Here is a 27,260-nt window from a genome sequence, read left to right as displayed (position 1 = left end):
CATAATCATTAGTAGGCAGGCTATTTTTTTTTCTTTTTTGGGGGGGGGGGGGGGGTGCCCTTTTCTCAGGCCAGAGCAACTGCCCTTAAAAATTCCTGTGCACGTCCCTTAAACACACATAGAGCTATTCAAATGACACTCTACCACTTCTAGAAATGTTTTTACTCCACCTGCTCCTCTATTTTCTAAGGGGGTGGATGCATCAGTGGAAGGCTAGCATCTCCAATCGGCCACTGTTTACTGTATTTAAGCAGTTAGTGAATACTGTAATAGATGTAGAGAGATGAGCAGAGATCAAGATGAACATGACCACGATGACGCCGATGCCAAGGCCGACAAGTCAATATTTAATAAGGTTTTGTTCCTTAGAGAGCCGACTCAGCACATTCCTAATGATGAGCGTTACAGAAAAATGACTCTTCTCTGAATTTTAGACAGGGTATTAATGCAGTCTGTCTCACCTCGATCTGCTTCATGCACTTAAGGAAACTTTGTTTCCCCTTAGGGCTCAAGGCTTGGTCATAGTGTTTTAAGTTGGATGAAAAGCCAGAGACAGATTACTGCATGCCATGGCCTGGCTTGAAATAACACCCATGGTCAACAGACGTTAAATCCCCTGATCCTCCATTGGCACAGTTCTCCAGATGAAGCACTGTTAAGCGGCAGAAAGCTGTGTGTGTTTGAGTGAGGTAAAAAAATGACTAACTAACCCTAACCTTGTCAACACCACCTCCACCACCACCTCCTACACCTAAACCCACCCTTTCCCAAACACACACTCTCCTCCCAACCCACACAAACCAACGACCGAACTCTCAGCATCCCCACCACTACTCCATTCTCTAGACACCCCCCACCAACCCCTCCACAAACCTCTATAGACCCCCCACCAACCATCTCCCTCCACCTACACACACACTCTCCTGGCCAGACCAAAGTTCACAGGTGTCAGGAGGATGTGTGGCCAGGTTGATGTAGAGCCAAAGGCCACAGGGTCCTTGATGTGTCCTGCCGGTCTGTCTGCAGGGAGCAGCCCACTGAAGACCGTTAGCTTTCCCATGACGGCCACAGCGACACTAGTTGCTTCTCTGCCTAAGACATCAATGTACCGTATTAGTGTGTGTGTAATTTGGTCAATGTGCATGTAAGTAGACAGAAGGTACTAAAAGGAATGCTGCTTGGTTGCATTGATGCCATGATAGTACTTGAATCAATGGCAGCATGTTATGTGTGCGTGTGTGTGTGTGTGTGTCAGTGTGTGGGATGGAAACTAGCTCGTGGACTATATCAAATGGAGTCCCTGAGAGTGGGTGTGTTTTCTATTGAAGTCCAAGGAGACCAGTGTAGCCAGTAGAGTGGCCCCCTCTGAAGATGTCTCCTGCTGAGTGTTCCTCTGTTTGCTCTCCCACACACTTCCATTTTCAACTTTGGGCTTCAGGCAAGTGTACGTGTGTGTGCACCTGTGTGTGTGTGTGTGTTCATGTGCATTTGCACTTAGGATGCGGGAGGAACGTTGTTCAATATCTGCAGTCACAGATATTATGGAAATGGCGAAATTGATACCGAAACGTTATCATGAGAATGCATTAGGAGAATGGCTATTGCTCTGTTCCTTAATGTAGTACTTTAGGCTTCAAGTAGGCTTGAAGAATGCGTGTTTACTCTGCTGTTTCACAGATTGAAACAGCACTGTGTACACAGCACACCCTCAGGCCACAGAATCAGACCTTTGTCAACTTGGAGACAGGTGTGTATGCTTGTGTGTGTGTGTGTGTGTGTATGTGCTTGTGTGTGTATAAACTAGTGTACATCTGTGTGGGAGTGGGAGTAATATGTCATTTCTCTCCAGAAGGTCAGTCCTCATACAATACATACTGAGCAGCTGAAGAATGTGCTGCCTAAGGGATGAAAAAACTGCGTTTTATCAAGCACGGTCTTATCGTTACCTATACTTATCCAGCTTCTACCAGGGACACAGGTCACACTTAGTCTCACTGTGAATCTGAAAACATGCTTTGGTGCATCTGGCCTGCTATTTACTCAAACTGTAGTTTTAAATGAATCCCTTTCAAAATCAAAAACAAACACATGGTTGTGGGGGTGTATTTGTGCCAAATGCTATATTTCTGCGTGGACTGTTTTGGATCAGTTAAGTCCTCCTTTAGACAGCTGCCCTTGAAAACTGTTGCTGTGGTGTAGTCTAACATGGCCTGTTTCAAACTCCCACACTGAGCTCAACATGTGGCTCCATCTCAGAGGAAATCCCTAACCTTAACCCCACAGACGCATCCAGGGCCTCAGGTCTGCCAGAATAGGCAGGGCCTGGTCTGAGGAAGAGTCAGACATCTCCTTCCCACAGGTTAACCAGACATGTCCACCTCTCTTTTCCTCTTCTCCTTCCTACAAAGTGACAGGCCAAGAAGACATTCTTCACACATAGTATAGAATGCTTGTTTTCGACACAGACCTGATTCTGATCACACGAATGCACACACACACAAATCCCCCCCATGCCTTTGAACGCATGCAGAGGCTAATTGAAGACAGTTGAAGGACAGGAGGGAACAAGGGAAATCAATCGTTTTTTGATTGGCCAACTGGGCAGTTTTATAATTGACTTGTATAGATAGCAAGACAAATGGGCTATCAGCGCAAACAGAATCATTTCCATCCACTGGTACCAGCTGAAGTATGGATGGCTGTGGAAGGATGTATTCATCATGATGTGGGCCATTTCAAGCAGCATTACATCATTACTTTTCTTCCAGTCTCTATTGCATTTCCCCTGCACAAACAAATGTCTGGGACAGGACAGATAGCACTGATGTATCACCCTGCTCTACTGCTAGCACGGGAAAGTAGGAGATATCACGGTGTACGTGGGAATATATGAGGGGGTGGTTCCATGTCATTCCATCCATTTGAATGATTTTCCTCTTCTAATATTGATGTGTGTTTGTGGCAGGGGGAGGACATTAGTTTCATGTTCATTTCTAATGTGTTTAAAATGAATTTCCAAGGACATGTGTTTGTTGCAGCCTTGAGTGTTGGTGCAGGTATTAGTGATGAGAACTGCTGACCAGTTAGCCTGCAGTCTCCTGTGCTGATCCGTTCTGGAGCGATGATTTCTCTAATGCGTTCAGGAGCAGATGTCCACTGGATGATTCAAACATCCCTTCGGCAAATTTGCTTGAGCAATTAACATGTCGCACCATCTACCACAGGAGCACCACTTACAGCGTATGACACAGTCCTGGATCGATCGGATAGCCTCATGCTGCCAAACATACCCTCGTTGAACTGACCCTCCTACCGATCCTCGACTTTGGCGATGTCATCTATAAAATAGCCTCCAACACTCTACTCAACAGATTGGATGCAGTCTATCACAGTGCCATCCGTTTTGTCACCAAAGCTCCATACACTACCCACCACTGCGACCTGTATGCTCTCATTGGTTGGCCCTGGCTTCATACTCGTCGCCTAACCCACTGGCTACAGGTTATCTATAAATCCCTGTTAGGTAAAAACCCGCCTTATCTCAGCTCACTGGTCACCATAGCAGCACCCACCCGTAGCATGCGCTCCCCCAGGTATATTTCACTGGTCACCCCCAAAGCCAATTCCACATTTGGTCGACTTTCCTTCCAGTTCTCTGCTGCCAATGACTGGAACAAACTACATAAGTCTCTGAAGCTGGAGACTCTTACCTCCCTCACCAGCTTTAAGCACCAGTTGTCAGAGCAGCTCTGATATCACGGCACCTGTACATAGCCGACCGTAAACAGCCTACCCAGTACCGCCGCTCCCATAACGCGCACCACGCGCTGTGCGTAGGGCACCAAGCCTGAGGGGGCACCAAAAAATTGCCAACTGAAAAATCATCATAGTTATAATAATTATAATGCAGATATTATTTCAGTATAGAAATATTAGGCACCTTTTAGGCATGTATATCACAAAACAGGCAGAACAAGAGATGTATTTAATTGCTCAAAAAAGTTACGATGGTGCCCCCCCCCCCCCCAAAAAAAAACAAAGACTATACTTCCCAAGCTCGCCGTTGGTGCCCTTACCTATCTCAGTGGCCTGACGAACTTTGACAGTAGGCTAGGTCAACTTTTAATTTGCACCCCACTATCTCTACCTGCACATTTATTTTCTGTATTTAATTGTTATATTGTAATTACTGTAATTATTATGTTTTGCTTATTCCATGTGAAACTCTGTGTTGTGTTGAATTGCTACGCTGTATCTTGGCCAGGTCGCAGGTGCAAATGAGAACTTGTTCTCAACTGGCTTACCTGGCTAAATAAACGTGAAATAAAAAATACAAAATAAATGTTGAAGCAGGGTTACGCAACCATGGGAGATCTTCCAGTGCGCTCAGAGTAATGAGGGTAAGTCTGTCCTTCTGGTCTGGCCAAACTCATGTCTGAGGTCTGGGTTTCAACAGATTGCATCAGTAACTGATCCTATCGGTCACAGTTCATCCTTATTTGGCTCCAATCACTGTGTGTGTGCGTGCACTTGTGTGTGTGTGTGGGTATGTGTACATTACGTGTGTTTGTGTGCATACGTGCCTACTTTGCACAGATTATTATGAAATCTCCCAATGCAGACCATGGCGGCCGGTGTTAATATAGTGATCTCTGACCCCAGTAATCCCTGTCCACCCTTTCTAGCTGACTCTTCGCCCTTCAGTCTCTGTCCTCTTCCTCACCTCTTCATTCAAATACTTGAATTGAATGAAAACAGTGAGCTGATTGGGTCAAATCAAGTACTTTCTTCTATCTGTTACCACATGCCTTCACAATGAGGAGCCTCCATCTCTTCTGTGGACGCAGTAACTCCCCACCATCCATCCCTCCACTCTGACATGCTGCCATCATTGAATACAGACAACAAAGGGGTTCTTCTTTACTGATGACATGAAAGACAAGCAGAGCAGGGAGGGGAAAGCAGAGGACCGCCTGTGGCCAAATCAAGAGCCAGAGAAAGTAAAACATGCACTACTAAAATGGAATCCGGCCGTTTAAATGGTTTTGTTTTGCATAGCAGCAACATGAAATGAGCGAGGTCCTAGAGGCAGAGGGTGTGTGGATTTGGACTGGGTCTTGCCTGCTTACTGGAAGCTAGTAGAATACAGGGTTGCAAATCAATTAGGCTCAGTCAGCTTTGAACAATTTTACCCACCTTCATTTAATCAGTGGGGACACTGTAGTAATGGGAGGGAAGGTCAATTTCATACCTTGATTTGCTGCAGTGAAATTAGAGGGAAGACCAATGATCATGACAAGATGGATCCTAATAGTATCTGGATTATTTGTGCACTTGTGTTTATTTCTGTTTATGTGTGTGTGTGTGTGACTGATGACTAAATGACTAAATGTGTGTCAAATTTCCTTTCATGTAGGTTTTTGAAGTAACATATTGGTAGGGATGTGGATTATGGCTTCCCACGGTGGTCTCCGCTGGCCAGGTTGGTCCAGACTAGGCTTGTGGTGCATGGCACATGATGCATGTGTGTGTTTACGTGTGATTAGAAACAGAAATAAAAGAGAGTGTCACGCCCACACCGGGTTCCCCAGTCATGCCACCACAGCGCTCCCGCTCTCCCGAATACTAATCATCGTCACCTATTCCTCATCAGCAATCACCACCAGTACTTCAGTACAAACCTCTGTTATGAATTGTCTAGCCTTGAACGTGATAAAGGACTCTTGCCTGCAGTTTAGCAGCGTAAACGGCACTCTTCTGTCTCCAGCGGTCTCCTCGTCTTCGTGCCCCGTCCCTTGTCCAATAAACTCCTGGATGCACCAGTCATCTGTCGTTGGGGCTGGTTTACCCTGACAGAAAAAGGGGATTGAAAGACAGAAATTGGTACAGTGTACACATAGAAAGAGAGACAGAGTGAAAAAGGAATACAAGCCTGTTTGGTTCACTCTTTCTCTTTGCAGAAGAACCCCCCTCTTTAAGGATTCTCTCCAGTTACCACTGCTCCTGGTGCACATGTGTCTCTGAATTGTGTGTTGTTGGCACCTGTGGGTAGACAGTGGTCCCTGGGGCCAGTGAAACCATCTGGGTATGCCTCCCTCCAAGTCCTGCTGCTTTACAGACCATAGGCAGCCTGCACAAAGGCCAGATTTGAAAGTGGACTGTGATGTGTAGAGGAACTGGCACATGAGCCCTCACAGATCTGTGTGTGTGTCTACAGAACATTTTTGTATATCTATGCTTCATTTTTATCCCTCCCTTTCATCGCTTTTGTGTTTTCCCATAGCTACTACTTTAGCCATAGGATCTCCAGGGACGTCCTCTTGCTGCTCCCAGCCCTAGATATTGATGTGTAAGTAGGGCCCAGCCTGCAGCACCTCTGAGAAACACAGCTGCTCTCTTCTAAGTGTTCCAGCTTTGCTTTTTTCCCTCTAGAAATGTTCCTGGAACCCCAGGGCGTGGAACGCACACTCTCTAATGAAATCAGAAAGACGATGCAATGGTCTGACCAGAGGAAGAACAACGTCACTCTGTGTCCGCTGAAGTGAGTCACGACACTTTGGGAAATCTCTACATAAATAACACACCTCATCACCCCACACGCAATAAACACAGCTGATAGGAAGTGATCCATTACAGTTAGGTCTGGTTCTTCTGGCTTTGTCTCTATTTTTCTGTCTCTCTTTCCATATGTCTCCCCCTTGCTCTCTACCTAAGGTCATATACGATATTACTGTAAAGGGTTGGTTTATAGAAGGAATTCTAGTAACACACAGCAGGGACATACACGCACACATGCATGCATGCACAGCTTCACTGTGAGTGAAGCTGTCTCAGAGTAGCTGGGGACCTGTGTGTGTGTCTGTGTTTGTGTGTCTGTGTGTGTATATGTTTGTGTCTATGTGTGTCTCAAGTAGGCGCATTTCTCTGATTCACACAAGTTAATAGGCTTAATTAGTGGTGCATATTCATAGAGCAGGTTTTTTTCACATCCAATTATCTGCAGATGAACTTGCTGATTCTATCCATCAGCTTGTTTTCATTACTAATTTAGTGGAACCTCATTAAGCCTTCCTATTCTCTTAACACTAGAAGCGCCGTACAGGTTTTCCCTACTTATAGTGCGGCCAGGTGGTCAAATGACTGTTCAGACAGGGACGCTGTTACTGATAATGATCGGTAGATGGCACTTCTTCCACGGGGCCAAGAGTAAAGTCGTGAAATAAACTTACATTTGACCTAGTTGGCTTTAGAGGGCTGTCAACAGGGCATGGAAGCTCCTATTGGGTCAAACAAGATGTCAATCGAAAGGGAAGAGTGTAGCGGCCATTTTAAGACTTTTTTCCTGCGTTTGTACTCGACCCACATCTCCTCCTACGAGTGATTAGTGTGTGAGAGACTGAAATAAAAATAATTGGCGAAGGAAGAATGAAGCAACAAGATTGTGTAGATATAATTCATTGTTTGGACAACTACTCAACATGGTTAGATACTTTGGACCTTCGGGAATGTAAGCAGATGAGGTTTTGATGGGTTGTGTGCATACCTGGAACATTCCGACGTAATGGTAGGTAAGTAGTAACTTTTTTCTCTGGCTTTGCTGAAGGAACGGTCACCGGACAAAGACGTTGACGGTACTTGCTGTTGCGAGTTGATCTTGAATTGGTTTATTTCATTGGTTTATGGAAGCACAAGAATCGTAGCTTTCCAATGATGTATAACATGTGTAGCAATCGAAAAATATATTTGTTAACATTTTGAGTGCGTGGGGGAGGAGGGGGCAGCGTTTCAGGGCCGGACCGAAATCAGGGTAGTTCTTCAAACATAAACCAAAATGTTTTGATTATTTATTTAACCATGCTGAAAAAAAACATCTGATGAAGGCAATGGGCGTCATTTATTTTTATGGCAGTTATCCAAATTTTCATTTTTTGGGTCACTTTAGAGAGCTACATGGGAGTTCATGTACTTAAATTTATGTTTCATGTAATTTTCTTGAATTTGATTTCAGGTTATCATAACTCCAGGACAATAGGACTGTAAAACAGCCTGTCTTGATCATTGCCTGTGACTCTGCCTGTTTCTCTCTATCTCTTCCTTTATCGTTACCTCTCTGTATCTGACTTATGGTGCTAGACAGAGAAACAAGTACATACAGATACATATAGGAAGATAATTAGGCTTTTGAATTTTTAAATGAGTAAATACATTTGTACTTAATAGGGATGGTGGAAAAGTTGATTCACATTTGAATCACGATTCAGTCTGATGGCGATTCAGATTGATTCTCAAATGTATGTGAATCAATTTTTTTCAAAAACCTCGGGAAAATCCTGAATACATTTTTAATCGAGTCGTGACCCCAAGAATCGATTTGAATCGAATCGTGAGGTACCAAAAGATTCCCACCCCTAGTACTTAACGTGTTGTAAAGAGGAGTACAGTAACTCACTGTACTCCTGTGCTGAAACTACGTGTATAGAGAAATTGAGGGGTTGGATGACTGAGACTGAGATAGGCTACATGACAAATAGAGCAGCTCAGACTTAGAGAAGCTCTGCTTCAGACGATGATGACGATGATTGTCGATTGGAAGAAGGGACAAAAGAATGGAGGAAAAGGAAGGTACATGGGAGAGGTATTGAACCAACAGGCTGTGTTGTATAGGCAACCTGTATAGGCAACCTGTCCCTCCGAAAAGATAGATACACCTACAGGTACACACACACACACATGAATACTACATAAACAATTGGACGTACATCTCTTTTCTTGCAAGTACATATATGAACACAGACTCACATAGTTTTTGTAAGGAGTCCCCACACCCTTCCCTCAGCCCATTCCTTATGTATAAAAAATACGCTTTCTGGTGAAATGTTGTGGATATGGGATTGACCACAAATATGAATGACTATTTCACAATATTGTAAGACAACCAATTGAGAAAAATCGAATGTTTGCAGTAGTTTTATCCGTAGGTGCTGATTAATACATTTTCGACTCATGTCAGCAGCAGCATAGGATGGAAAATACACTGCTACTGTATTTCAAGCTGCCGCAGACACACATAATACACCTGCGGATGAGACGCACGTATTATCGCCCCCGTCTATAGCGCTGCTGGTCGTGGCAACATTGAACTGTACAGACACAAATGTATGCACTCACACTCACAGAAGACATAAGACAACACAAGAAACCAACAGCTAGCCCAGCTGCCTGTTAGTATTTCTGAGCTTGTTTGTGGAGAGGTGATTTATGGAAACAGTCCTGCAACCCCCCCCCCCCCCCCCCCGGGTTCTCCATTATGGATGAGAAGATGTCACCTGGGAAATCATGGGGTAGGCCATGAAACTGTACACTCATAAAATGGTCTGGTAACACAGGAGAACTGTTATGTGGGTGGATGATGTGGGTCCTGATCCTCCGGATTCTTCCTCCTTCACAGCCTACACAGCACTGACCTCTGTAGGTACAGGTGTGGAATTAGACCTTAGAACTGTGTTTTTCCAATCCAGAGTGGTACTGAAGAGGTCTCTAGTCTACCCTATTGCTGTGAAAGTACAAAGTTAATGAAGTCAATTGGCAAAACAAGTTCAAGATCAAATCAAAGTATTTATTACAAATCTGTAAGGTGCAGGTGTCTGATACCCTCAAGCTGAGCATCTCAGACCGGACAAAGAATACAGGAATGAAGGGCAGTTAAATAGTATCACAATATGGGAGGGGGGTGGAAATCAACATAGGTTCGCAAGCACAGAAAGAAGACACCACATTCATGGTGCTAGATAGCTTCTGTTTAGTCTTCAGATAGGGCTCCTAGAAATGGCCTTGACGTTCCTCCTATTTTTCTCGTTCAAAGTTGCATGGCATTATACACTTTTTATCCAACATTTTAACCTTCGACCTATACTCTAATGTCACAGACATTTCTTAGACTTACAAAGAACAAACTTGTGGCTATGCAGGCATAAGCAAGCTTTAGCAAACAGCAACTCAGTTTGACAGTTTCCGTGATGCAAGCAACATCATTCATAGATAGGCATATTTCTAATCTAGTAGGGTATAGTTTGACAATGTTTAATATATTCAGAACATTCAAAACAGTATAAAAGTAATATAGTAATCATTAGTTGTACATTGATCAGTCTTTAACGACAGACCTCTTCAGTACCCAGGGACATTCTCTGTCAACTGATAAAATATGGGGAGAAGCACAGGGGTGATATAATAATATTGCAAACATACACAGGTCACACATCCAATCACATTTAAATAACAATTTCTTACATTACTATACATCCTGTATGAAGCAAAACACCCAGCTATATTTGGTCACCCAAAATCACATTGGTTTAAAAATCCCCCCCTTTTTTACAAATCTAGCAACTGCACAAACACACTTGTTACATGTATACACACACTCTTGGGCACACACACGTTCTTTTTGAATGACAGTTCCAATTTCTGTGCTGACTGTGCAGGTTGCCAGGTTGAGGATTATCTGAATCCCAGCGATACATAAATAGCAACAGCTTGTATGGCGTGAACTGAAGCTCACTCTCTGGGGGCGAGGATTGCAAAATTGCTAGATTATATTTTGTCAAAGTACATGTTTGAATGTCCTGGAAACGACAAAAAAAAAAAATCTCCAAAGAAACTTCAACGTCAAGTTTTTCATTTTGAGCAATGCATTCTCTCTTGCACAGTGGCTTAATGTTTCAGGAGTATTTCTTGGAGACCCTGGGCTGTCCTCTCTCTCTGGCCATCTGGGTTCAGATCATCTCCCCAAACTCTGTGAGCCCCAGGGGACCAACATGCTTCAGATGATTCAACTCCAACAACCTTTTTGAGTTAGCACACAACTAACTGGTACACAGTGTGTGTACACGCACACACACAAACACACACACACACAAACACACACTCATAAGCAGAAAAGTCCACAAAAGATTGAATAGTAGTGAGACAGTCCTGCTGCGTGTGTATCAGTATGTGTGTAGTGGTCTGTGTGTGTGTGTTGTATGTGTGTAGTGGTCTGTGTGTGTGTGTTGTATGTGTGTAATCGGCCAGTGGTGGCACCACCAGCTCTTGCGCTAGCTCTGTATTTTTATACGAAAAATGACTGTTACCAGGGGGATGATCTGTCTGGTCTTCTCCCTGCAAAAGAAACCAAATAACAGCAAAACATCCATACACACACATTACACACAAGTTATGCCTGGTGTAGGGGGAGAGTGGGGTAAGATGAGTTCATTTTACTGACTTTTTCCTCCAGGCAAGAAAAATGAGACAGAAGTAAATGGAAGTAAAACATGTACCTTTATTTTAGGATGTCTCCTGTTAATCAAAATGATAAATGTGCATCTATGACAAAGTGATGTGAAAATAAAATCTTGTGGCTCAACTTGCTCAAACTTAGATCTTAAATCTCTCTGAGCCAATGGGTAAATTAAGCCATCAGGGGTAAATTGGGATACAATAAATACAAATAAATGTTCCTTTTCCAATTTGTCTTTTTTATTTTCTTAAAGATCATTAAAAAGACAAAAAGTAAAGTTTAATATTCAGAATTTAACACAATTATCATTCATTATTTGTTTGGCATTTCAATTACTATACAACACCCAAGGTTGCATTGAAATATGAAGTGTTGCTCTCTTTGTGAGGTTCTGTTCTTTCTTGGTCTAGAAATGTTTTTTTTACTTTATTGTACCAGTACCATTTACTGATCTAGGTTTGTGTTTTGTATGTTTACATTCTGAGTTCTCCATGTTCTATGTTCAGTTTGGTTGATGATTTTCACCTGTTGTTTGTTGGGGCACCCTAGTTGCTCGGTTCAGTTACCCATGTCAGGTATTGTTTTGTGTCTGAATAACATACTAAGCCTTCTATTGTGAGTATTTAGATATAGATAAATACCAATGACCTGTCTTGACCTTGTGGTAATTTCTTTGACCAACCGACCAATCAAGCTAATGTACTGGTAGCTCCTGGCAGTTTTTTTTTTCTCTTCATGAGCCCTTTTCAAGTGTGTTTCAGGTGTAAGTGTGTTTCAGGTGTATATCAGTTAGGATTCCTGTCTTCACATGCTTTCACTTTGTTTGTGCCCTGTAATGCAGACTTTGGATGAGGGTAGAATTTAATTTGCCAACGCACGCAGTGTGGCCAAGACCCATATCTGTGTCACTCGGTGAAGCACGCCCACATGTGAGGCATGATGAAGGTAGCTCTGCAGTAATGGAGGTTGAAGCAATGGGTACTATCATCTGCAGTAGCAGGCTGTATCTCAGGGTTTTACTGGTCTGATACCACGGATGGCTCAAACTCTGCATCAGTGAAAATGTCCCCGAAGATTCCTGTAGAACAGAATCCAGAAATAATATGCCTGTATGGTGCTGAAAGTCTGGATCTCATTTATACAATGTTTAGTTGTATGCCTCGGTAGGCAAACTGTTGAAAAGGAGGACATTTTTTTCTTCTTGCAGTTGACAGCAAATCCCAATCGGCTGAAGGTATTCACCAGAGAGGTCATGCTCTGAATAGCCCTGCCCGGAGACTGGGTTAGAACCAGCAGGTTGTCAAGGTACTCCAAGATGCATACCTCTCTATGCAGCCTCAGTTCTACAGCCGCAGCCACACATTTTGAGAAGCTAATGTGTAACTGAATGGTAGGCACTGCATGAGTGCTCGTACACCTTTCCTTCAAAGTTGAACTGCCGACATTTCCGATTTCCACACTCAAAAGTCTGATTGCCACATGGAAATGCACATTCTTTGGGTCTATGCCGATAAACAAATGGTGCCTCTGTACACATGACAGAAGGCGTTGGAGGTCGAGAATGGTCCAGTTTTCTTTGGAAATACGGGGAAACCAGATCAATGCACCGCTATTCCTCTGGTGCTTCTTTCATATGGTTTATGAGTTTTCATTTCCTTTTCCTCCTTTTTAATGTATTTAGGCAGGGTTGACCTGTCAACATTTTCCCACTGGATTTTCCAGCCTTGACCTCAGTGGCTCCTTTCATCATGGGGTAAGGTAAACCACTGGCTCATTTGACCCCATATTATGTAAAAGCCTGGGAAAAAAGTTTTGTAAGTTTAGTAATTTAAGTTAATCTTAGGGCTAAATGATTCACATGGTTTAATGTGCTGGCAAATAATCAACTTGTATGATATTCATTTTTTTTACCTGGATGAATAAGCTTTGACATAACTGGCATCATACCTGACATGTAGAGCATTTTGTTTGAAAAGTAAAAGTGAGAGTTTGTGAAAGGCATTAGTAGAACCAACCTCAACCCTGCAACAAGAACTCTCAATGAACCTCTACTGCCATCTTCTGGTATTAAATTGAACTGTGTGAGTTGAACTCTTGGCTGGCCCACCTTGCTCCTGGAGATGTACCTTCCTGAAGGTTTGCAATCCATACCTCAGCTGACACAAAAAGTATTAATCTCATCAACCAGCTAATTACTAGAATCGGTAATGTGGAATTAGGGTTTGAATGAAACCCTATCCCTAACCTACAGGATGACCTCAATCTAAATAGGGTTGAGCCGCCCTTGTCAAATTGATGGATCAAAATAGATATACGTGCAAATAACAAGATATGTAAACACAAAAAGTACAGAGAGGGAGAGAGGAAACACAGAGGAACAGGCTTTACATATGTTTGCATTTATTTCCATCCAAACACAATTGTAATCATTGTAGCAGTAGTTTTCATCATGACTTGTGAGATTATTTTATAAATCATTTCATCAAAGTCGCTTGTAAAAAAATTAAAGAACTTACTTGAACTAAAGCATCTATAATATTACAATATACTGGTAGTATAATAGTAATAATAATAATTATAATGGTAATGATACTTCTATATGCCTCGCTTTTATAATCACATTATAATCTCTTTCACACACAGCCCCAATGCCTCTTTCAGCAAAGCTGCGGGTATAAGGAGCAGTGCGTGTCTGTAGCCCACAGTACTCTCTCTCTCCCGATGAAAATACAAGAATGGAGGTCAGAAACTCAACAGAGAGCGACAGAACAAAAGGAAGGAGGACTGTTGGGACTCGACATCGACTCAGAGCACGAGGGCACCTGGAAGCCAAGACAGACATGGTTCAGCTTACTGTGGGACATATTTACAACCAAACTTGGAATGGTGTTCTGCATAGATCCACAGGATGGGTAATGTTACCATGATGAAACCAGAGGGATGGAGGCAGAGAGAGCCGGAGTGGGAGAAAGGGCCTAGATACCCTCACTCTGGTGCAAATATGTTGGGGTAAGAGGCATTCATAGGTTTTTACTGTAGACCCCACACACACACACACACACACACACACACACACACACACACACACACACGCTCACACATACCCATGTACACTGACTCTGACAGAGAACATTACAGAAATGTGCAGACATTCTGAATGCCATACTCCAGTCGTTGGTGTGACAGACTCTCTAATCATTTAAGCCTGAAAATATTACATCGGGGACTTCTTTGAAAACAAAAGTAATAAATACATAAATATATCGCATCAGAGCTGCATGCATGCATGTATTACTGACATATTAATACTGTGTCAAATGCAATTTTGTCTAGTTTACATCCACGGGAGTCTATTTGTCTATTTGTCGACATGAGTAGACATGAAAATATACTGTGAAAAAGGCAAAAAGGACAACACACAGTGTGGCACCAACACACTATCATGAAGAGTGGACATTACTGCGTCAAACATGTGTTGTGTATGTATATTGCATGTATGTGTGCCTGTTTGATGATGTGTGTGTGTGTGTGTGTGTGTGTGTAGACCTACTAGGGATGAAACGGTTGTCTGTTTTACGTAAATCACGGTCAAATTACCGATGCTTAGTAGGCTATTCCCGTTTCAAATTCCTGTTCCAGATTTTAATTATTGTGACAACTGTAGTTTGATTACCACCGTTTTTTTTTACCGTTTCACGGTAAATACTGTCCAAACCTATCAGAAAGCCTGTGTAGAATCTAATGCTGTTTTTGTTGATTTTCTACTACAACCAGCAAGAAATAAAAAACAAATACCTTTGTAAGCATGTAGACACTTACTCTGTGTGGGGAAAAATGGACATACAATGCTGTTCATTTGATTTGTTTACATTTTTGTGTTGTTATTAAAATGTTTACAGCTGCAGGGTTTGTTTATGGTTACATTAGTCTTGTATGCACATTGGTTTATTTGTGTTGCTTTTAGATGCACATTTGTTTTGCTTGCTTAAGGTTCTGTTCTTCTAAACCTGCACAAAAACCTTTACCTCTGGTGACATGGTTCCATCTTTAATGTTCCAATTCCAATGCTCATGCACACATAAGTGTGATGTTTGTTGGTTTTTCAATATAAAACTTTATGAAATTATTTCAGTTTGTTTATTATCATATTTTTTATGTATCCAGCAATACCGTGAAAATGCTAATAACCACGATAATATTGGTCACTGTAATCATTATATGAAATGTTCATACCGTTTCATGCCTACAAAACCGTGATTGATTGATGTTAGGACAGATAACAAATCCACATTTGTCCAAGGTGTGATGAGAACATTAGTTCATTCACAACCTTAACCTGATAAAGTATGCCAGATGAACACATGAAAACAAATATGCTGCAATATTCCTGTTCTGTCCTTTAATGTCCGTGGTCTGGTCTAGAATGCCATTAGTCTGTTGTAGACTCTTACTGCTCTGTTCTAGAATATTCCTGATCTGTTCCAGAACATTCTGCTGACAGATGTTATGAATTCATGGCCCTGTTCTAGATTGGATCTTTCATGTTTCTACAGTAAATAAGGTGATACGAATTTGTGGTCTGACACTCGAATATTCCTCAATTAAAGATGTTTTCCTGGTCTGTAAACATTCCTCAGTCAGATGTTGAGTATTCCTGGCTTTTTCTAGAATGTTCTCAGGTCAGCTCAATAGATATTCTGATATATCGGGTGTCTTCACTGTTGCTACTGTTCAGTTTCGGCACAGAACATCACTGTCTTCCCACATTTTCCCTATTCTGTCCTGATTTTTGAAAAAAAATAAAGCCAAAGACAAAATCCTCACCTATAGATCACTGATAGAATACCATGCTGTGTGCTGACTCACTAACACATGAGAATGAAAGATGTTAGAATGTTCTGTTGTCTCCTCCAGGCTAGCTGCCAGCTACTCCTAGCAACCAGCCCTGGGAAAGCTGGCAGGAGCTATAGTAGAAATCTTCCTTTCTACTTGCATCTGTCTGGACCTATGTGCCCAATCCTCCAATAAGCATTACAACAGATAAACTAAGAATACAATCAGTCCTTTAATGAACATTTCTCATCAGCAGAACAGGGCCAATCAGGACCTGCCACCTGACATTAGTTCCACTTCTCCACACAGACTCACACTCTCAAATACTCTGTGACTTCAGAAATGTTGATGTTCAAAAACATTACAAACACCCACCACAACCAAGAAATAAACTTTTGCTGCCTCTGAGGTTGCCAATCTCAGTATGCTGGGTTAACTATGATATGCCTCCAACCACATCTATGCATGACAGGAAGAGATTGTGTGTGTGTGTGTGTGTTTTGAATGTGTTTATGTATGTGTGAGTCAGTGAGTCAGTGCTGATATATAGTAATGTAGATCATTCCATAAGAAGCCCTTTATTTGGTGTGAGAGGGGCGAGGTGTGCCTGGAGAACAAATAGAAATAGGGACGTGCAACGGGAGGCCAGGGATTGGTTGTAGTCATGACAACTACACATGGGGTGGGGCTGGAGTCAAAACAACAACTTTTATAGCATCTCAGAGAGCCTCCACATGCACTAAACACAGTAAAGAAAAACAATCGGAACTGAACAGTGCGCTTTAGTTTCTCATTGCAGGCATGGGAAATATAGAGGATGTGTGTGTGTGTGTCTGTGTGTGTGTGTGTGTGTGGAGGGGACAGAGAGGAGCCTGTCTCTCTGAGGGACGTCACCGCCAGGCCACTGACACTGAGTGGAGCAGCTGTGGTCTACAAGAGGAAGTTTACTCCAACATTGATGGTGATTCAAACCAAAGGTCATGACCTTTAGTGGGCCTAGAGCAGGACTGACATCATCGAAAGGGGACTTGGGGTGGACACATACACACACTCAAACACACGCACACAAGCACACACGCGCACACATGCACATACAAACCGACACAAACGCACATACACCCCCATACACAAACACCCACATGCACATACACGCATGTGAGCTTGCATTCACACATACAAACACACACGACCACATTTGCTTTGTAACATAAACTGCATACAGCTATCCTATGTGGATGAAACATTTCCTTCCTGCACGAGAGATCCCGAAACAAACATTAAGAATGAACATTGACAGAGAGGACATTGGAGTGGTATTCCATAGCCAGCCAGTGCAACAGAAAGCCAAAATAGAACACAGTGTAGAAAAGTTTAGTGAGAGAAACTCAACAGCGAGGAGACCTTAATCCCCACTCCAACAAAGGCTGCACCATGGTTCGTAGTTGTCCCTTGTCCTGCCCACTGGGTTGCTTATGTCCCTTAGTTTGTTTGTTTGTTTTCATTAATTTGCATGTCTTCCTTTGTGTCCAAATATCACACCTCTCTGTGAAACTACATTCCCAGAAAGCACTGCACAGAGGTCTTTCCCTCTGAAATGGACATTTCTCTCCATCAGGGGGATGGAGGGGGGGGAGGGGTTGCGGAAAAAAAAGGGAATACTAACCCTGCCCACTCCCCTCCATCTCAGCCCTGACCCTCCCTAGATTCAGTCATTCCTCATTGGCTGGGCTCTCTTCCAGAGGCGTGATGGTGGGGAGGCCCAGCCCCGTTGCATTGTGGGATGCGGTGAGGCTGGCCACGGTGTGCAGCAGGACCAGAACCAGCAGACAAAATCGGAGGCGGCTGGACGACAGTCTGCAGGCCGCAGAGGAGCTGAGCGCGCTGCGCTGCTCGCACCACGGGTGAGTTCGTCTGAGGGGGCCACAGGAACTGTTTTCCGGATTAGAGTCCCACCGGATGTCACAGCACTCTGCTGCGGCAGCCACACCTGAAGGGTAGTCCTCCAACAGTCCTGAGGGAGAGAGAAGCACACATGGACAGATGAAGCAAACACAACAGACTTTGCACAACTACGTATAGGGTGACCAGACGTCCGGATTTCGGCCGGACAGTCCGGTTTTCCAACCTTTTGTCCGGACCGCTGTTGCGTGTCCGTCTTTTCGCCCTTTTGTCCTCCTTTTTGACCCTTCCTGCCCACCGTCGCAATTTACCACTCGCGAAAGTTTTCCGATGTCAAAGAGAAAGACCTCCTTCTAACCTACGTGGAGTTCAGAACTCCGCTTTGCCATAAGAGCAGCAAAGATCAATATCATACCTTCTGTAAGTTCTGTCGCATTGACATTGACGTGAGTAGTAGGGGGAAAGGGGCTTTAAGCATGCCTACAATACGCAACTGCACAAGGATAATGCTAGGTCTGCCGGGCATTCTGCTTTACCCCCCCCCCCCCCCCCCCCGTCAACAACTTTTTGGGGTTGTCCTCCTTTTTGACCCTTTGTCCTCCTTTTTGGACCCAAGTGTCCTCCTTTTCAGGGTCATTCTTCTGGTCACCCTAACTACGTACTATAGATCGGACTCTGATCCACCAGGCAAAAGCCCACTATCAGTGATATTAATCTATCAAGCATTGCACAGTCAGTCGGTGAACATGTTAAGAAAGCTTCATTGCTTGCGGCCGCAAGGAGACAAAACATCACACGCCATGGTCCCACAAAGTTTGTAGGCTAGCATGTTATGCTAGCTACCTCAACAAATATTTATCAAAAGTTGTCATTTCAGCAGATATTGAAATAATTGGATGTATACAACCTTCACACCTATTTGATTTATTCCAAAACAGACATTTGGGGGGTGAATATTGGTAAAATACATTTACTGTCAGCAGTCTGTGTGACAGACCCAAGTCACATAGAGTACCATTGAGTGGACAGGATGTGCAACTGCTCCAGACCATGCTTTAGTGTGTGCGCATGTGAGAGCGAGTCAAAAAACATGCTGGTGGAAGTAGCGAAGAGTCTGCTCAGTATTAATCTGGAGCGTTTGATGTTAAAATGCTTAAGCCTGATGAAAGGGCCCATGTAATTAAACCTCTACACTGATCTGACAAGGCCTGGTCTCAAAGCTCAGTGCAGAAATGACAACACACACACATACACTCTTACCGGCACGCACTGACGCTTACACACAAGCTCTCTCTGTCTCTCTCATACACAGAAAGACATACACACAAGATTGTTGGGACAGGAAGGGGTCAGTTAATTCTCCAATCTAATAGCACCAATCATCATGGATTACGGTGACTGACCCCACATTGACCCATAACGGCAACATCCTCCCATCACTCCCTCTCACTCCTAATCTGCTCGGACACAAAGGCAGTTATACAATGGGGCATGTTGTTGTGTCTTATGACCACTATGTGGCGCCAGTGACATATCGTGATCTCTATAGGAGTGGGAGCTCCACTGCGTTGGAAACGTGTCATCTGACTATAAAGGCAGGACTCTCTGTCTATGTGTCTGTTACTTCATTATCTGGCCTATTGGACACTGTCTGAAGTCAGGCAAGTGTGTTGCTCGGGACCCAAGGACTTGCAGTGTCGAGTTTGAAGTTGTTTGGATGAGCGATCGGGGACAAACAAATCTAAATATCCAAACTAGTTTTGTGTGTATCTGTGTTTGTGTCTGTGGCTCGATTGTCTCGAGAACAGGGCAATGTATGAAGTTGAAATTCAGCAGGTTTATTGTATTATCTTTTTTGAAAGTGCCTTGCCTTTTCCAAACTGTTTCAATGGACGACATCCCAGATGGATATGCGTAACAAACCAGGTTAGGTGTATAGCTCAGGACCAAAGGACATATAGGAAGTTGTCTGGATGAGAGATTCATGAGAAATAAATATAAACGCATTTGCCGCCAACGGGCACTATACCAGCAAAATGAAATGATCCAATGGAGGAAACACAGATGCAATGACTTGTGTATGCGTGTGCATCTGTGCGTGTGTGCGCGCGTGGGTACCTACCCGTGCATATAAAACTGGGGCTGCCTCCGTGGATGAGATCGTCGTTGTCGGGCAGAATGAAGGGGCACCTCTGCTGCACCTCCAGACAGTACTGACCACAGGGGATCCTGCTGCTGCAATGGATCTGACTGACAGGGAAGTACTGGGAGCACAGCCAGGGCTTATACACCGTCTGGATGAGGGGGGAGGTGGGGGTGGGGGGGTGAGAAGGGGGAGGAAGAGAGAGGAGGAGGAGAAGAGAAGAAGGGGAGGGGGGGAGAAGGAAGGAAGGAAGGAAGGAAGGAAGGAAGGAAGGAAGGAAGGAAGGAAGGAAGGAAGGAAGGAAGGAAGGAAGGAAGGAAGGAAGGAAGGAAGGAAGGAAGGAGAGAGAGTATAGATTAGAGGTTGCGTTGCCATTCATAGCAGCGTAAGAGGGCGGACTCGCACATACCGAGGTATACACACGCACATCCGTGACCTCTACTGATATTGATCCCGTTGAATTGATGGAAACTTGGTGTGTGCATTCCCACAGAGTAAGACTCTGGTGGGAGGTCATACTTCTTTCTGTCTCTCTGTCACACACACGCACACACACGCACACACACACACACACACACACACACACACACACACACACACACACACACACAGTGTACAGGAGCTCTTTGTACTTAACATAAAACGGGGCTGCATTCCAAGTCACACAACACGCAACGCTTTTTCCAGCTACCTTCTCCGTTTTCCCTCCCCTGCACTCTAACACTCTCCTCTCCTTCAACTCTCCTCTCTCTCCTCTCTAACCATGGCCTCTCCTCGAGTACAGCTAGCAACCTCTCCTCTCCTCTAATCCTCCAACTCGTCACAGCACTTTTACCAGCCTTCACATCCGGAAAACTTTATTCGAGGCAGCATGGCCACAGGCCTACAGAGGCCATGCTAGGCCCTGCCAGGCTGACACTTGCATGCGGGCGCATCTCCTAACTCCCTGTGCCACTGCCGGTCTCCCAGCGGCACTCAGCCCTGGTAATTAGCTGCTGGTTCCGGTGTCTCACTCCAGGGAGCACCAAGCGAGTTAGCTCCCACCGCGGGCCAACCGTCACGCCTCGACACACCCCACCCAATCACAGATCATGTCACTCCACTACGCTGATGAAATATTTATCATGTGTTTGTGTGAATGTGTGTGTGTGTGTGTGTGTGCTTAGAAGCAGAGAGAAACCCAGAGTATCACTTCAGTTAGAGCCTATTTGTCTGTCTAAATGATGTTTTCCATCTCGATTTATGTCAACATATAAATCATATAGTGCAGTTTGGCGGTGGGTAAAAGGGACAAATTAAATCTTTATAAAATGCAGCAGGTAAGGCACACGCACTACACTATGTAGTGCACACTACATGCATAACAAACAAGCACACAATCACACATACACATCATGAATACAACACATACACAAATGCAAACACATAAGCACACATAAGCACACTAAAACAGAGACTGACAATTTGGTTTAATAATTAGATTTGAGATGTAAATTTAAGAAAGATGAACAAACACACACAAAATAGCTTTCCGTGTGAGCTTGGCTGTCAGTATATGAATATCAAACATGGTCACATGGTCACATGCCTAGCATAATACAACATAGCTCATCTGCACATCCTCACTGATATTTCTGTGACATGAACACCGGGCCTTAGAGACTGTGTGTGCTAGTGTGTTTTGTGTGTGTGTGCAATGTCTCATCCTGAGAGTATATAACATGCTTAGTTTGTCTGTGTGCACAAGAGGTGGGAGAGACACTCAACCCAGTCCTGTCATTTGAACCATTCAGCGTCGTCTCATATAACACTGACCTCACAATGTCAACGTGAGTAAGCATACGTACGGGTGCAGCGTATGTGAGTGCGTGCGAGTGTGGGGGGAGGGGGTAGGGGGGGGGAGGGAGGGAGGGGGGAGCGGAAGTTAGGGGATGTGGAGGATGTGTATGCATTCCCCAGCGTGTGTTTATCCCATTCAGCACTATCTCATTTTACGATGTCAAAGTCAGAGTGTGCTCTGCTCACGTCTCCTCACCAGGGGCGGGCTCGTGCACTCCGTCTGAAGGATCAATGACATCACAGCGGACCGCTGATTGCCTCCTAACACGACACACTATCACGTCCTCTCAACAGCACACTGCCATGCTGTCCATCTAAACACAAGCAGAACATGCTACAGGTTTTGCATGACGGGCGCTGAGTTTTACTGCAGCTTCTCATGGCCTAATTCTGGGTAGAAGATGACACAGAGCTCTGAGAAGAGAGAGGCATAGAGCCTTTTTTATCCTCTCCTTTCCTCCCCTCCCCTCCTTTCCTTCCTTCTACTCCGCTCTTCCTCCTCCGTTGCTGTAAAGCCCTCTAAGGGACCTCCACCAGCCCATCAGTCCACGCCAGTCACTTGTGATAAATTACTCAGGATCCCAGAGAGAGAGAGAGAGACAGTGAGGGAGCGAGAAAGAGAGAGAGAGAGAGCGAGATAGAGAGAGAGACAGTGAGAGAGCGAGAAAGAGAGAGAGAGAGTGAGAGCGAGAGTGAGGGGGGAGGTAAAGAAAGAGAAGCGAGAGGTTGCATAGGTAAAAAGGTACAGAGAGAGGGATATGAAGTGTAGACAGTAAGATAGAGAGAGGTGGTTGACCTTGAACACGGCGGGGTTTTAGATTGAAGAGGAGCCAATATTTACTTGGTCTCAGAGGGAAGGGGAAGAAGACAGGTTGCAGGCAAAAGTCTCTCAATACTTCAACACTTCTCAGGGACTGCTATATGTGCTCTCTCTCTTGCTCTCTCTTTATTGCTCTCTCCTTTTTACGCCATCCACTGTCCTCTTGGTAACACTTTCCTTCTACCTCTCTTTCCCTCTCTCCCTCTTACCTCCCTCTCTTCTCTGCTATTTGGCGAAACAAACAGTGGAGAAAGAGCGGCTCTCCTGCTGGATGGATCATTCATGAAGAGGAACCTAATAAGGAGGGCCTTTCAGCAGCTCTGCTTTAAAAAGACCTGCATTGCATGTGTGTGTGTGTGTTTAACTCCAAGCTTGTTTGGGCTCAAGCATGCTTCATCTTGCCTCCTGGTTCAGGTTAACTGTGGACTCTAGTGGCAACTAACCTGACAGAAACACAGATTATTACGGAAACCTCAGCAGCCCCCAACCGCTCTCTCACACACACACGCGCACACACACAACCTCCAAACACACACTATTGTCACAGTCATTTGCTGCTTCATTACACCCCTTCTCTTTGATCTTTCCCTTATGCATCTATTCAGATAACCGAAGGTCTAAGGACCACACCAGATGTACTGTACCAGAGGCAGAGCGCAGATGAGGCTGAGGGAGCATGGAGGTAAACAGACTGGGCTAGAAGTGGCTGGTGGGCAGTGTCGGAGGGCAGAGGTCAAATGGAGGGGACTCTCCGGGGAAGTCAGCATGTAAACCAGCAGCTCATTGCCCACAATGCACTCTGAGCAGCCTCTGCTAAGCCCCCAGGGGAGAACTGCTACAAGCTTGGGGTGAAAGGTGGCACAGCAATCTCCTTAGTGTGCACGGACACACTTACACACACGCCCTCATGCAGTGGCACACATTAAGGAGCAAATAACCACACACACAAGCCCATAGATCAAAATCAGACACACGCAGATTCACATCGCCAAACAAACGCACAGTAGCAAACACACATGACCACGTGCAGTCAGAAAGTCAATGGAGGCCATCAGGCATAAATGCAAACCAAGGCTGCAGCACAGATCCTGCAAACCCAGAGAGATGCTTTGCCCACAACCAACCAGATTGCCCAGATAAAAGCCATATACAAAACAACATCCAACACGTACGCTGTGTTTTATGTTGAACTTATAGAGTCTGAAACCTGTTACCTACAGCAAAAGCATATACACTAGTGTAACACTGAGAATTACAGTCATTCTGTACTGTAACTTCCAAAACCAGTTCCCAGTCCATAGACTATGTTTGTATATCAATCGACATTCTCCCATCACCCACCGGTGAAGCTTTGCATCTGTTCAAAACAACAGATGCTGACAGAGGTCCAGGCGTGGCTCATCATCCTACAGAACGGCCTGCTCGGCATGAAAGGGGAGATTCAGCTGTGGTTAGCGAGTGGTTAGTGTATCCCCAATGCAAACACAATTAGGAGAACAATCGTATCGCAAGGCTGCTGTATGCTGTAACCAGAGACAGAAACATTGCCTGGAACAGAAGTGTAGCACAAAGCCCCCTCCGGAGTGTGTATTAGCGTAAATGGCATCCATCTCACTGCCACATCTGAGCGGTTGGGAAACACGTGAGGGTCACTTGTTCCGACTGTGAAAATACTTTGTGCGAGTCCCACCTGCTGATGCTGATTGGAATAGAAGACGACTCGCACTTTCGAGCACATAAACACAGACGCACACGCACACGGCACTGCGCGTTCACATGAAACAAACGGATACACACAGACACACGCACAAGGTGGTCTCACCTCTTTTAATAACAGCTGCTCATTTGGCGCTGTAAAGCCATGCTAATGTCATTATCCCACAGCCAGAGCCGCATTATACCAAGTAGGGTTATTAAATAAAGGACACACACAGAGCACATCACACAGAGAAACGTAAAGAGAGAAAGGTTAGGGTTAAGAAAGGGAGCATGAGCCAAAGGAAGGAAATGAGACTTTCAGCATCCCAGAGAAAGAGAGAGGGACTGAGAATGGAAGAGGGAAAAGGAGAATGTAGGTACAGTAGGCTGCTAGAGTGGAGAGCGGACACAGAATACTCTCTGCTATGCATGCCGCAGACCCGGGGTCATCACCAGGTGTACGCTGACAGTCCCTGTGGGATTCTGTGCGTGTGCGCGTGGGTTTTTTTATTATGTGGGTCCACTCGTCCTCGTCCTGAAAGGATCAGTGTCAAAACCAGGCCAACCATTTCAATAAAGCTATCAAGCTGCCAATCACACACAGCCGCAGTACGGCGGCACATCGAGTTTATTGTCAGTCACACAGTCCACTGGCTCACTGTACTGTACCACAGGAATCAACAAAAGGCTGACAGGTAGGAGAAAACACACACTGAGAGAGAGAGAGAGACAGAGACAGAGTGAGAGAGAGAGACAGAAAGAGAGAGAGAGAAAGAACTATACAGAGAGAGAGGGAGAGAGAGAAAGAGAAGGGAAGAACACAAGCTGTGTCTGTAAAGACTAAGCACACAAACGTACTGTATGCATCAATAATGCCATGGTAAACATCAATTAATATAGTGAGATTAATCAAGGTTATGCGATCTAACTCACAGATACTGCTATCACGTTGACCCTCACAATGCAGATTAATGTGACAGAGATGTTTATCAGGATTAAAAAAATAATGAATCTGTGTTTACCTCACTGATTGGGGCGGTCGTTATCTTAATAAGACTTTAACTACCATCCCGGTCTTCACATTCAGTCAGAACGGAGACGTACCTGGAAACTGTTCCGGACACCTACAGTACAGTACCGGTCCTGTCCTGTCCCACTGGAAGTACACTGAGAAAGTGTTGATGTACCTTTCTCCTTTAGTGCACATAAAGGTAACAAAGATTCTGGTGTGTGTCTTTATGTTTGTGTTGTGTGTTTATGATAGATAGATAGTGCTGTACAAGCAACAAAAAAGATAGAAAAAGGTGATATCCGACATCAATTTTGAATGTCTTTATCTCTAGCTCTGCCGACTGAATATTCATCCCCACCCTTTCGGCCTTTCCCTTTCTGCTACTGTCATTGTTTTTTTCTTTCTTTCTCTGTCACTCTGTATCTCTCTGCCTCTCTCTCTACCTCTCTACTCTCTCTCTCTCTCTCTCTCTCTCTCTCTCTCTCTCTCTCTCTCTCTCTCTCTCTCTCTCTCTCTCTCTCTCTCTCTCTCTCTCTCTCTCTCTCTCTCTCTCTCTCTCTCTCTCTCTCTCTCTCTCTCTCTCTCTCTCTCTCTCTCTCTCTCTCTCTCTCTCTCTCTCTCTCTCTCTCTCTCTCTGCAGTCAGTACTGCAGCAATTGTGTGAAAAATGGCCAGCAAATGGCACAAGGTTGCCAGCAGATACATCTACACACACACTCACCTTGAGACTCACACACTGCGATACACACACACCTGCATGCACACACACACACGCACACACAGGGGACAGCGGACGAGAAAACCCATTTTCAGCTCAGTGTGTGATTGTTAATGACCTACAGCTGCATGTCGCTGGGGCTTGTTGTGTCTGAACCAGTGACCTGCCCAGCCAGAGGCCCCCACACTGTAGCTTTGTAGGGATGATTAGTAATCGAGCTCCTGGTTTTAGTTGGGCTCTTGGATGAAACTTCACACTACAATACATTGTACTACACATGGATGTGCATGCGTGTGTAAGTGAACTACTTTGTACCGGAAACACACACAAAAAAACACATCTATAGTATTTCACCTCATATCTTGTTTGACTTTAGATACCAACGATTTACTTTGACTTGGGGTAATTAACGGTAGCAAACTACAGAGCTTGACAACCAGATCACTCGCTAAAGTTAGCTAAGCTAGATGTGTTTGCCTTTGGGATTCTGGAAGGGCACTTCAAAAAATGCCAGCACCACAACTGCTCAGCTGTAACAACGCAAGGTTGAAGTGCCTTGCTCTAGGGCAGACTTTCTCAATCCTGTTCCTTGGGACTCCCTGCTCTGCATGTTTTAGAATGCTAGCAGTTCATACATGCAGGGCAGGGGGGTCCCAAGGACTATGATTGACAAAGGTTGCTCTAGGGCACAATGGTGGCAATAGACGTGGTGGACCAGTCTCATCACCAAACCTTTACTCTGCTAAAGCCTTGATGTACTATTGTAGGCTCTGAACTAAACACACAACAGTCTTTGGACCTCCTCCTAGAACAGTCTGTTAACATGACTGTCGTGTTTCATAGCTCTTTATAAGGAAAAGTGATTGCTGCTTACATAACAACAGATTATTTGTCCTCCAACAATACACTCCCCCAGGGACACCATCCCCTCACGTTTAGTTCTCCCTGATCTAAAATATGTTCCCATCTAGATTTTTAGATAATCAAAAAAAACTTAAACATTTCATTCGTTAAGCAG

At 44.4% G+C, this 27,260-nt stretch overlaps 1 protein-coding gene across 1 annotated transcript in view; it reads right to left on the bottom strand.

Moving 5' to 3' along the window:
- Positions 1 to 17,823: 17,823 nt before the first annotated feature.
- The window catches only part of nalf1b (NALCN channel auxiliary factor 1b), a 43,315-nt gene continuing 33,878 nt past the window's right edge, over positions 17,824 to 27,260 (bottom strand). Inside the window, exons 2-3 of the mRNA XM_084689476.1 lie at positions 20,136 to 20,307; positions 17,824 to 18,125 (exon numbers count right to left, since the gene is read on the bottom strand). Of these exons, the coding sequence (XP_084545602.1) occupies positions 17,824 to 18,125; positions 20,136 to 20,307 (474 nt within the window). The remainder of the gene's footprint in view (positions 18,126 to 20,135; positions 20,308 to 27,260) is intronic.

This window comes from Hypomesus nipponensis, chromosome 23 (assembly GCF_054491055.1).
Source record: "Hypomesus nipponensis isolate SF chromosome 23, ASM5449105v1, whole genome shotgun sequence".
NCBI lineage: Eukaryota > Metazoa > Chordata > Actinopteri > Osmeriformes > Osmeridae > Hypomesus > Hypomesus nipponensis.
Note: the sequence above shows the minus strand (reverse complement) of the source record. Positions and strands in the feature narration are given on the sequence as shown.